Source organism: Notolepis coatsorum (assembly GCF_963971535.1).
Source record: "Notolepis coatsorum genome assembly, chromosome: 10".
Taxonomy (NCBI): domain Eukaryota; kingdom Metazoa; phylum Chordata; class Actinopteri; order Aulopiformes; family Paralepididae; genus Notolepis; species Notolepis coatsorum.
In genome coordinates, this window is record NC_140174.1 from 89,087,019 (window position 1) to 89,100,491 (window position 13,473).

General features: G+C 41.5%; 1 protein-coding gene across 3 annotated transcripts in view; it reads right to left on the reverse strand.

Moving 5' to 3' along the window:
• Window positions 1–13,473, reverse strand: part of trafd1 (TRAF-type zinc finger domain containing 1) — a 61,471-nt gene that overhangs the window by 14,797 nt on the left and 33,201 nt on the right. For all 3 annotated transcript variants that reach the window (XM_084323396.1, XM_084323398.1, XM_084323397.1), the window contains exon 9: window positions 3,882–3,996. In XM_084323396.1, the coding sequence (XP_084179522.1) occupies window positions 3,882–3,996 (115 nt within the window). The remainder of the gene's footprint in view (window positions 1–3,881; window positions 3,997–13,473) is intronic.

Below are 13,473 nucleotides of genomic sequence, written 5' to 3' on the forward strand. Positions count from 1 at the left end.
ATGCGAAATAAAAATGCAGTGTTAATAAAACAATTCGAATGCATAATAAAATTCAATTCAACGCCAAAAAAAAAATTCGATGCATAATTGCGGTGTATGGAATTCGATGTAAAAAACCAACATCCGGGTATCCAGCTGCAGAACCACAGAACCACCACAGCAGCAGCAGGCTGAGGCCCCTCTATTTGGGTCACGTGATTTGGGTCACGTGACTGTCCCACCCAATGGCTGAAATGGAGTATTGCACTGCAGGCATTGGCTGATGCACTGCGGGATTGATTGATTGATTGATTGAAAACTTTATTAACAGATTGTAGAATGGGTACAGTGACCGATTGATTGATTGATTGATTGATTGATTGATTGAACACTTTATTAACAGATTGCAGAATGGGTACAGTGACGTCACAGGCCCGGATTGATTGATTGATTGATCTGATTGATTGAAAACTTTATTAACAGATTGTAGAATGGGTACAGTGACCGATTGATTGATTGAAAACTTTATTAACAGATTGCAGAATGGGTACAGTGACGTCACAGGCCCGGATTGATTGATTGATTGAAAACTTTATTAACAGATTGCAGAATGGGTACAGTGACGTCACAGGCCCGGATTGATTGATTGATTGATTGAAAACTTTATTAACAGATTGCAGAATGGGTATAGAGGTGTGAGAGGTGTGATATGTGTGAGAGGTGTGATAGGTGGGATAGGTGGGATCGGTGGGATAGGTGTGATAGGTGCGAGAGGTGTGATAGGTGTGATAGGTGGGAGAGGTGTGAGAGGTGTGATAGGTGGGATAGGTGTGATAGGTGTGATCGGTGTGAGAGGTGTGATAGGTGTGAGAGGTGTGATCGGTGTGATAGGTGTGATAGGTGGGATCGGTGTGATAGGTGTGATAGGTGTGATAGGTGGGATAGGTGTGATAGGTGTGATAGGTGTGAGAGGTGTCCGATCACACCTATCACACCGATCCCACCTAGCACACCGATCCCACCTCTCACACCTATCACACCTGTCACACATATCACACCTCTCACACCTAGCACACCGATCCCACCTATCACACCTCTCACACCTCTCACACCTATCACACCTCTCACACCTCTCACACCTATCACACCTATCACACCTCTCACACCGATCCCACCTCTCACACCTATCACACCTATCCCACCTATCACACCTCTCATACCTATCACACCTCTATACCCATTCTGCAATCTGTTAATAAAGTTTTCAATCAATCAATCAATCAATCCGGGCCTGTGACGTCACTGCACCCATTCTGCAATCTGTTAATAAAGTTTTCAATCAATCAATCAATCCGGGCCTGTGACGTCACTGTACCCATTCTGTAATCTGTTAATAAAGTTTTCAATCAATCAATCAATCAGTCACTGTACCCATTCTACAATCTGTTAATAAAGTTTTCAATCAATCAATCAGATCAATCAATCAATCAATCAATCCGGGCCTGTGACGTCACTGTACCCATTCTGCAATCTGTTAATAAAGTTTTCAATCAATCAATCAATCAATCAATCAATCGGTCACTGTACCCATTCTACAATCTGTTAATAAAGTTTTCAATCAATCAATCAGGGCCTGTGGCGGTCACGTGTACCCATTCTGCAATCTGTTAATAAAGTTTTCAATCAATCAATCAATCCGGGCCTGTGACGTCACTGTACCCATTCTGCAATCTGTTAATAAAGTTTTCAATCAATCAATCAATCAATCGGTCACTGTACCCATTCTACAATCTGTTAATAAAGTTTTCAATCAATCAATCAGATCAATCAATCAATCAATCCGGGCCTGTGACGTCACTGTACCCATTCTGCAATCCGTTAATAAAGTTTTCAATCAATCAATCAATCAATCGGTCACTGTACCCATTCTACAATCTGTTAATAAAGTTTTCAATCAATCAATCAGGGCCTCTGGCGGTCACGTGTACCCATTCTGCAATCTGTTAATAAAGTTTTCAATCAATCAATCAATCAATCAATCAATCAATCAATCCCGCAGTACATCAGCCAATTCCCGCAGTGCAATACTCCAATTCAGCCATTGGGTGGGACGGTCACGTGACCCAAATCACGTGACCCAAATCAGCCAATGGAAGCGAGGGGCCTCAGCCTGCTGCTGCTGTGGTGGTTCTGTGTTTCTGCAGCTGGATACCCGGATGTTGGTTTTTTACATCGAATTCCATACACCGCAATTATGCATTGAATTTTTGACATCGAATTATATACACCGCAATTATGCATCGAATTTTTTTTTTGGCGTCAAATTGAATTTTATTATGCATTCGAATTGTTTTATTAACACTGCATTTTTATTTCGCATAGGTAAATTCGGAGCAAAGAAATTCAGATACATGATTTTCAAAGTATTTATTTGCAATGCTATAAATTCGGTGTCTGAAACTATAAATGCGGTGTCTGAAATAATTCAGATACAAAAATGCGGTGTCTGAAAAAATTCAGATACATGTTTTCAAATTCAGATACATGTTTTCAAAGTTATTATTTTCAATGCTATAAATGCGGTGTCTGATTAAATTCAAATACTTCTGGCACTCATTTGCTTCCATAGCAGTTCCTGTTTCTTCCATCTAGCCTAGTCTTGAGAAGAGAAGATACCACATACTGCACTCGCTCAGCACCACACTTTGCTGATCATATGAACCCTTTCACTACCACACTACAGAAGGTTAACCCTTTCACTACCACACTACAGACGGTTGTAGTGTGGTAGTGAAAGGGTTAACCTTCTGTAGTGTGGTAGTGAAAGGGTTAACCCTTTGTCGTGTGGCAGTGAAAGGGTTAACAGTCTGGTGTGGTAGTGAAAGGGTTAACATTAGGTAGTGTTGTAGTGAAAGGGTTAACATTTGGTAGTATGGTAGTGAAAGGGTTAACCTTCTGTGGTGTGGTAGTGAAAGGGTTACCCTTCGGTAGTGTGGTAGTGAAAGGGTTAACATTTGGTAGTGTGGCAGTGAAAGGGTTAAGCTTCTGTCGTGTGGCAGTGAAAGTGTTACCCTTCGGTAGTGTGGCAGTGAAAGGGTTAAGATTCGGTAGTGTGGTAGTGAAAGGGTTAACATTCGGTAGTGTGGCAGTGAAAGGGTTAAGCTTCTGTGGTGTGGCAGTGAAAGGGTTACCCTTCGGTAGTGTGTTAGTGAAAGGGTTAAGGCCTAGGTCCCTCTGGACCAGCAGAATGTTGCACGTGAAAGTCTGCCATGATGTGCAGTCGGGGTCCGATGCTGCTGTGAGCATTTACTACCCAGACCTACAGTTCCACCGAGAAACACAGTGGGCTTTCCTGCATCTCACCGGAAAATATGCTCATTAACCCTTTCACCGCAGTGCTACCAAAACGGTTAACCCTTTCACTGCGACAATTCACAGAAGGTTAACTCTTTCACCGCCACGTGACAGCCGGTTAACCCTTTACTATCACACAACCGACGGTCGCCGGTTAAAGGGTTAACCTTCTGTCATGTGGAAGTGAAAGGGTTAATCAATTCATATAATAAACAATCACCGTAAAACTGGTACAGATTTCATGGGAAATGTGTATAATAATAACCGTTTTCCCGCATTTACTAACAAATATATCTTCGATAATATATATTTGCCAATATGTCTACATTCTACTATGCACTCAGAGTGTAACACTCAAGTTCAACACAATTTGACGAACGATGCCTCCGACCCTGTTCACAATTTAACAAGAAGTCGCTTTGGATAAAAGCAGCAGCTAAATGACAATGTAAATGTAGGATATGTGAAGACAAATTAGTAACAACAATGTGCGTCATATAGCAAGCAGTTACTTCAGTTACATACAAAATTATAATAATAATAAATACCTGGTTGCCTCGTCCTTCCAATGCAGTCTTTGGCAGGAGGCAAAGGCTTTTGAAAGGACGCTTTGGTTACATTATCCACTGAATGAGCCGTGTGGGGTCGAAGGTCACATTTATCCTGAGAAGAATCACAGAAGAGTTGTAAGAGGACATCAATGTGCAATACAGGACGGCACGGGTCCAAACCTCTCAGGACTGATGGCGGTTTGAGAGAATGGAATGTCCAGAATAATGGAACACAAAAGTGAAACACTGTTTGTATTCTAAGTTTGAAAGTATGAAATGTGTGTGCGGTGCACTGCGGTCTCATTCAGAAACGCTCCGTCTGCAGTCATGTTGACATTTTGAGTGTCGGATTACAGTTCTAGAATTAGTACAGGCCACGATGTCACAGAAACGGTAGCAAAACTGTTAAAAAGGACCACACCAGTCTTAAGATCACCCGTCTTTAAATAAGTTTGTGTTTTCTTAGGTGTATAGGGTGTGTTTTGGCTGATGGTAGTAGGGCTGCACCATCTACCGTTTCACCACCGACACTGCGATGTATGCATGCGCATGTGCAATAGTGACATTGTGAAGGATGCAATGTTATATTGTGTGAAGGACCTTAATGCAAAAATAAAATAAAATCATATGATAAAACCTTTTTGCTTATTTGATACAAAACGAAAACTCAAGGTTTGCATTTTCCATGACTAATCTAGAAGAACGCTCCCTCTGATAACATTATATAATCATCATCTGATTGAAGGGTTCTTGGATACATGGGTGCTCGTGCTGCTTGTCACGTGTGCGCTCTGCGTGTGCACAGAGAACCAACTCTTCCAATAACCAAAGTTGCCTTGGTCGCCTGTGAAACTTTGTAGCCTACAACCTGACAACGAGTGAGGAAGAGGAGATAAACACTGACTGGGTTGCAAAAAGAAATGCAATGTCAGTTGTATGGAAGAATTCCGGATACAGAAATGAGGTCTAACCAAAACAGGTAGAGGTAGTCTGTCAACAATGCCTTGCAATTATGGGACAAATATGGCTATGTGGGGCAACAGTGGCTCGGGGGGTAGAGCAGTCGTCTGGTAATCTGGAGGTTCCCGGTTCGATTCCCCTTCCTCCCGGGCAGCATGTCGAAGTGTCCTTGAGCAAGACACTTAACCCCTAATTGCTCCCGATGAGCAGGTTGGCACCTTGCAAGGTTGCCTCCGCCGTCGGTGTGAATGGGTAAAAAATGTGAGGAACAAATTGTAAAGCGCTTTGGATAAAAGCGCTATATAAATGCACCATTTACCATTTATGTTCATACTGCAGGCAACAGTGGCAAAATCTGACTTTTTTGCTCATACAAGTTCAAGTTCAAGTTTCTTTATTAGTTGTCATACAGAAATACGGAATACTTTTGTATGAAATGCTTCTTTCAGTTTTGCTCCAGAGTGTGCTAGATAAAATAAAAATATAGTATAAAATAAGTATAATACAAGTATAAAATAAAAAGTCAAGTACTTAACACAATGGCGTCCGTTCACGAGTATATACGTGTTTCGATTCCATGCGTTGTGGTCCAGAGCCACGAGTATACTCGTGACGAGTTGTTATTGTTTTATTCCATATTTATAACGCTTATTAGGTCCCCGATTCACTTGCAGGATCTTTCCACATATTTGATTTTCGAAACATGCAGTACCGGCCAGATCCGCTTAGGGGCGCCATCGCTCCACTGCAGTATCATTGAGGGGATTTAAAAAAAAAAATGCTTTTACAGTCCTGTGGGCGGATCATATGAGCCTTGATTCCAAACGAAGACCCTCCATCTTTGATCAGCTTGCCGAACGTATTTTTCAGCGTGGAATAATGGTATTTATGATTAGCCAATGTACATATCGATCTACCAGAATCCGATGACTGGTGAGGAAATGCTGCCGGCGATCACATGGCCTGACGGTAGGATAATATTACGCCAAATTACAGCTGGATTGGACATTGTTTTATAACCTAACGTGATAGACTACTGACATTGGCTACCTGAACGCACACTCTATTGCTAATCAATAATACTGATCGGCGTTCCCCGCCGCCCCCATTTCATCCATAGATGCTCTGTAATAGTCCGGATGCTACGCAGTTTGTTTTATTTCACTCGTATATATACAGCAGAAATGGCGTTTGATATAACGGTGCCAACGTTTAGCCTTTTTTGCAGCCTCCTATAGAAAAGCCTAGACGAAAAGCGCGATATACCTTATATTCACGACGCTATAAAATGACAACCAACCGATGGATTTCTCTTTTCTTTAAGCCATTATGAAGGCACGGTTTATGCACTCAAGTGACAAATGAGAATGGACAGATAGCAATACTATAAATGATATATATATCTCTTAGAAAGTACATCGGTTTGTTTACAATCCTCTGTCCTCTGAGGCCTAAATCGCTGCAAGACTGCGGTCGCCATAGTGTTAAAGGGGAACTATTTTACTATTTCTTTCACTATTTGGGCACTTACACAATTCCTGTGAGTTTATGGAACACCTCTGTAATTTTTATTAATTCATTGTTTTGTATTTCTAATCAAGTCCTCAAAAACAGCATTTTTCTACCTCAAGATCTTAAGCCGTTTTGAGCCTGGGCTCCAGCCACAATGGTAAACCACTGCCTCGCCTGAACATTATCATGCAGCGGTGTCTCTCTGACATCACAGATCAGCACATCTTCAGATGACTCAGTTCAGCGAGGGTGAATATTGTGAGAGGAGAATTGGAAGAATGCGCCAATATGAGAATTAGAGACATAGATCATATTAATATAAGTCCACATAGCTAGGAAACAATGCTAAACACTGAAAAAGGCCATTTATAAGATAGTTCCCCTTTAAACAAGTGTAAACAAAACAAAAATATACATATTCATATATACATTATATACAATGTATAAACAATGCAGAGCAGAGAAGGTAACTGAGTTACAACAATATACAATAGATTAGCTTGTGGTGCCACCTTGTGGTGGTGAGGTGCAATGAGGTATGAGAGATGTGCAAATCTCTTATCAAAAAATATAAAGTGCAAATCTCTTATCAAAAAATATAAAGTGTGTTAAGTGTCTAAGGTGAGTAAAGTGGGTGCTACAGTGAGTTGTTTATTTAAAGTGAGTGTGTACGTGTGTGCTGCTGTGGGTGAATTTGATGGTTTGTTACATAGTGTTATTGTTCATTGAGCATCCTGATGGCCTGGGGATAGAAGCTGCTTCTGAGTCTCTCTGTACTGGCCATGAGACTCGGGTATCGCTTGCCTGACCGCAGCAGTTCAAAGAGGCAGTTGTTTGGGTGGCTGGGGTCTTTGATTATTCTCTTGGCCCAGGTGTCAGCAACCTTTACTATCAAAAGAGCCACTTTTCCCCCGTCCCACAAAATAAAATGCTCAGGGAGCCGCACAACCTATTATTTAATCTTAAAATGAAGATAACAGTGTATAACGTTTTTTATTACATGGCGTTTTAACATTCGCCGAAATGCTTGATTGTGATTGGTCAATAGCGTTAGTCAGAGGTCCGTTATTACTCGATAACGGACCTCTGCCGAGCAATAATGACCGCTGTTCGCAATCAAGCCCACTTACACACACTGCAGCAGTGCAATCAGTCCACACACCTGCCGGCGATAATAATAACTTTATTTGGGCTGACAGCGGACGGAGCCACAGAACAACTGCGTCTGCATTTGATCTCGTCTCGTCGATGGTGTAAAATGAATTAGGTATATTGTTAGTAAGTTAGCCATGTAATAAGTGGGATAATGTATAGCTATACTCTGGTCATTGTCGCAAAATAATTGACCTTCACTACGTTTAAAACACCTCGGCGAGGCGCCTCGGTATTCTAAACTCTGTGTCGGTCAATACATTATCCCTTACATATATCCCCAAGCATACCCCACATTTAGCATAAAACGCCTGACAATTGCATACCCAAAGTAATTTGCGATTTATTATACTTTATACTTATAGCACACAGTTTGTTGCATTAATGGAATTATAAAGCAACAAAAAGATAAATTTAGACTTTTTATTGCTGTTTTTACCTGTTATAACAAAGGAAAACCTCAAACTCTTATGAAGAAGAGAAAAAATACTGGCTGTGTAGACCTATTTTTAAATAAAACACAGAAGAGGAGACAAAACACTGGTGTCTGTAGACCGACTTTGAAATAAAACCATGAACTATTCAGGTATATTTGAGTCCTTCCCTTATTTGTGGAACATTTCTAAAATAAAAAGTAGTCCACTTTGAAAAAAGACTACCATGTGTAGACCTACTTTGAAATAAAACACAGAAAAGGAGAAAAAACTCTGGCATCTGTAGACCTACTTTGAAATAAAACCCTGAACTATGCAGCCTATTAGAGTCCTTCCCTTATTTGTGGAAAATCTATCAAATAAAAAGTAAATCTGTCGTTGTTCGCAAATTTCGCACCACATCAGGCATACAGGTAAGCCTGCATCGTTAGTCGCAGCGTTTCCGTTAGCCGGTAATTACCGGTATTTGACCGGCAAAATCTGTTGAAGTCCGACATATTTAATCTCTCCGGTCATAATGTCCGGTGAAAATAATTCCCTCTAAGCACAATTTGATTATTTGAATTGTATTAAAATAGGCTAAAATTAAATAGCCTATGCGATGAACGAAACAATCATTACATTTGTTTCATTGTTGCTTCACCAAGCAGCCGGTCTAATAATGTCAACGCTGTGTCAGCGCGAGCTTGCTGCTAGATTTGCAAAAAGCATGCAGCTGCAGACCCACAGAACCCGCCAGCTTTGCCGGCACAGTGCAGTACTCCAATTCAGCCATTGGCAATTCAGCTGTTGGGTGGGGGGCGCTGCTGAGCGGTCCCCAGACCGGACCTGAAAACACAGCTGCTCTGCGGGTCTGCAGCTGGATGCTTCTTGCAAATCTAGCAGCAGCAAGCTCGCGCTGACAACATTATTAGACCGGCTGCTTGGTGAAGCAACGATGAAACAAATGTAATGATTGTTTCGTTCATCGCATAGGCTATTTAATTTTAGCCTATTTTAATACAATTCAAATAATCAAATTGTGCTTAGAGGGAATTATTTTCACCGGACATTATGACCAGTACCAAGTCGTTGGGAGGTGGAGATATACATCACGCAAACCCACGATAATGTTGCCATTTCTCTCTGCCAAATTTCTCAGTTCTTTGCTTGATATAATTAATACAAATGTCCAATATAACGGAATTCGTTAGCTCATAAAAATGTGATTATAACAGACTGCTGTTTATTAATGTCGGGCAGACTGCCCACCGACACCTCAAGTTGGCAGCAGCACGAAGTCTCGAGGGACTTATTTTATTTGGAATATATTAATGACTGTATATACGCAAAAGTAGCCTAGTTTTAAAGCTCAACTTGCAGGTTAAACCATACTCTGCAATTATGGGTAGTTTACATCATTGGTATCAAATTTAATTATAAATGTTTTCCATTTGACGCCGGAAATTTCACTCAGAAATGGTTAAAAAGGTCCACGCACGAATAACATGCACTATCTATCTAGGTCGTCCTCGGAATAAATAACATGCACGAGCAAATCTAAAAGCTTATCAGACGCTAGCACGGCCGTGACGTCACTTCAGGAAACGTATGCCTTATGCCCGTCCGGGTCATAGTACTACTGGATAATTGGCGCTGGCTAACGTTAGCATTATGTCTACTGTCGTGAACCATTTTAGATCGGGGCATGTAGAGGAGTTTGGGGAACGAGTAAAATCATGTGCAGGTCCTCTTCTCAGACCTGTGTGGCAAAGCACTGCACACGCATCATGCAAGCTACACGTCGCTGCATGTTGATCAATGGTGGCCCACTCGGTGCATCACAGTGGGCTACTATTGTGCTAACAACGTGCCGCGGCGTCCGGCTTATCGGCCGGCATGAGTGCCCGATTTGGGGTGGTTCTCTCCTCTTTGTGTGCCCCCGTCCTCGCGGGTGTCCTGCCGGGGAGCTTGTGGACGCGACAACAGCGGCCGTAGGGTGTTTGAGCCTGTAGCGTTAGTTAGCTCATAGCTATCGTGTACCACTAGCCTTTACGGGCTCGAGCACCCTACGGCTGCCGCCGTTGTCGCGTCCATGGGTTCCCTGGCAGGGTACCCGTGGGGACGGGGGTGTACAGAGAGGAGAGAACCATTTTGGGTCGGGCGTTCATGCCGCCCAGCGAGCCGGACGTCGGGATATGTTGTTAGCACAATAGCTACCGAGCTAAGCTATGTTAGCTTCTAACGGTGTATACACAATATGTACAACGACACAATGATTTACATTATTACAAATATGGTAACGTGGTTGTGGCTTTTACAAATAGTGGTTAGCTTTAGAGATGGATGGCTATGATCACGGAGCAATAGTGTTGTTAGGTGAAACAGATACATTTTCATTCGGCTAGTAGTAGCAAGGCTCTCTGCCTGCAGTGCCTGCCACTAGCTGTGTGTGACTCTCAGAGCCCCCTGGTGAGCCCCCTGGTGCCCTGCACCTGTTGTGACGACATCATTTCGATTACACGCGCACGTTATGAACCATTGATTAAAATATCCACGTGCGTGGTGATTGTGTTGGGCAGACAAAATGTTTGATAAAAATGCTAAAACTGGGTCAATTTCAATAAAAAAAAATTCCTTCTTCATGAAAGTCACCGTTGGCCTAGTCCACATTGTTTATTGAACAAAAATACAACATAACATGCAAGTTGGCCTTTAAGTTAAAATATTATAAATGCCTTGAGGATGTCATTCTTTATATAGGCCTATCAATTGTTTTTAAGCTCAATAAACTCTGACCGGAATTTATGCCATTTGTCTGGTAGATTGAAATCTACCGGACACTCGGACCTGCAAAAAAAAATTCTAACGGAAACCCTGGTTAGTCGTGAAAGAAAATTAATCTGTCCACGCTGAATTAAACCCTCTATTTTCCTCAGATTTTCCTTTTTTTGGATTTATCCATGGTTAGCTTACTGGGGGGTCGGAAACTCAAGATTAGCCACTTGCAGACGGCAGGGAGAGGCGCGGAGTGTGACGTACTGTATATTTTTGTTGATGAAATATTTGTTAATTTCAGTGTCACAGTATGACATCGATCTCCAAAATAAGAGGGAAAAAAATTAATACAAAAAAGTTTAAAAAAAGTTGGGCCAGGGAGCCGCAGCTGATTGGATAAAGAGCCGCATGCGGCCTCAGAGCCGCAGGTTGCCGACCCCTGTCTTAGCCATACCCAATTTACCCATGCAGCGCTTGTTGTTGTAAATGTCTTGGAGAAGCCCCCCTCCAATTGCATTACGTGACTCAGATAAAAAAGATTCATGACAGTGTGAACAGCACAAATCACATTGAATCTGATCTTTTCACGTTCATATGATCAGATACAGGTCAGATCTTTTGCAATGCGAACTCAGTCTGAACAGAAATATCAGAATTCATGCAACTTTTATGTCACTCTAGATTAACGTTCATCACAATTCTGTGCTGGCGGGAGTCACTCTGTGAATACAAACATGGACGACAGCTGCGATGGAGTTGGTCAGTGGAGGGACAGTGAGGCGTTATTTAAGCATTACATCACGCGCAGGAGTGGTGTGGTCGTTAGACCCCCCTAGGCATGGTTTATTTTTCACAAACCACGACTGCAAGTGGTGTAATGCTTTTATACAACTGCCACATTCATCCAACCTTATTGCTATACAATAAGTAAGGGATAATGTATAGCTACGAGGTCATTGTCGCAAAATAATTGACCGACAGAGTTTAAAATACCGAGCCGCCTCGGCGAGGTGTTTTAAACGTCAGTGAAGGTCAATTATTTTGCGACAATGATCGAGTATAGCTATACATTATCCCGCTTATTACATGGCTAACTTACTAACAATATACCTAATTCATTTTACATCGACTCGCAACACTGGTTCTGGCTGCGTTCTGGCTCCGCCCCCTGTCATCGCCGGCAGCAGAACACCGGCAGTGTCTAATTGCACTGAAAGTCAGTGGGCTTGATTGCGAACAGCTGCACACAGCGGTCATTATTGTCCCACAGCGGTCATTATTGTCTGATAATGACCGCTGTCGGGGGGCTATTGACCAATCACAAGCAAGCATTTCGGCGAATGTGAAAACGCCATGTAATAAACACACATTAATTGAAGATTTATTGAAAAAACCATCCGCCAGAAAAAGTAGTTCCCAAAAAAGAAAAAAAGAGAAGTTGCCTCCATGTGGAAGCAGCTCGGAAGTGCATCTAACTGTTCTCAGTAGGACATCCAACCAACTAACACATCCAACTGTCTTTCAACTAAGACATCCAACCAACTAACACATCCAACTGTCTTTCAACTAAGACATCCAACCAACTAACACATCCAACTGCCTTTCAACTAAGACATCCAACCAACTAACACATCCAACTGCCTTTCAACTAAGACATCCAACCAACTAACACATCCAACTTTTCTTTAGTTTTTAATTATGAAGTTAGTGGTTGTTATTGGAATGATTGATTGATTACCAGATGCAGAATGGGTACAATACAGTACGGCTTAGGGCTGGGCGATATGGCCAAAAATGATATCGCGATATATTTTGGCTATATCGCGATACACGATATATATCGTGATATTTTTACATTTCCTCTAAATCACTTAAAAATGCTTGATTTAACCCTTTGATGCATACAGTCACGCCAATATGATGATTATAATAAGTCCCTGCAACATATGTTTGCATTATTAAACCATGAAGATGATTTAAAAAATAATTTAATGAAAATGTACTAAGAGTAGTCTACTGACACTAATAAAAAACATTATTTACATCTAAGACAATTTATATAAAAACTCTTGGGTGCCTAAGACTTTTACACAGTACTGTGTTTTCTATCCACTTTAGCCAAACACACACACACATATATATATATATATATATACACGCCCTACTGTGAGAAAATAATAATCACACACAAAAGGTATAATGGCTTATAGCAGACTTAATGATATATATATATATATATACACGCCCTACTGTGAGAAAATAATAATCACACACAAAAGGTATAATGGCTTATAGCAGACTTAATGATTTTAGAATATTTCAGATAATGAAATTAAATGTTTATATCATCAACTATCCAGTTAGTATTTATACTGTCTGTAACGTTTGGCTACTTTAAATCATTGAATGTAGAGAGAGAGCGAGAGAGAGGGGGCGAGAATGAACAAGAGAGCCAGCCCCCCCCCCCCCTCAGGGTTTGTTCTAGGTTCGCGTTTTGATCGTCTAAGCTGCCGTAGGTGATAACGTCACACACGAATGTAAACAGGAAGAGATGGAGATGGAGACACACGGAGATGGAAATTGAATGATATACAGAAACGAATAACTAATAAATATGAAGTTATGTTTAAACTGCTGTTGTCAAGCGTTGTCAATATAACCCACCCCATTTCCTCACGAATGGAACTAGTCTTGTGGAGTCCGGTTTGACCGTTTACCAGGGTTAGCAGCTATCGCTAGTAGCTTAGCATAATCCTAATGGATACCTTGGTTAG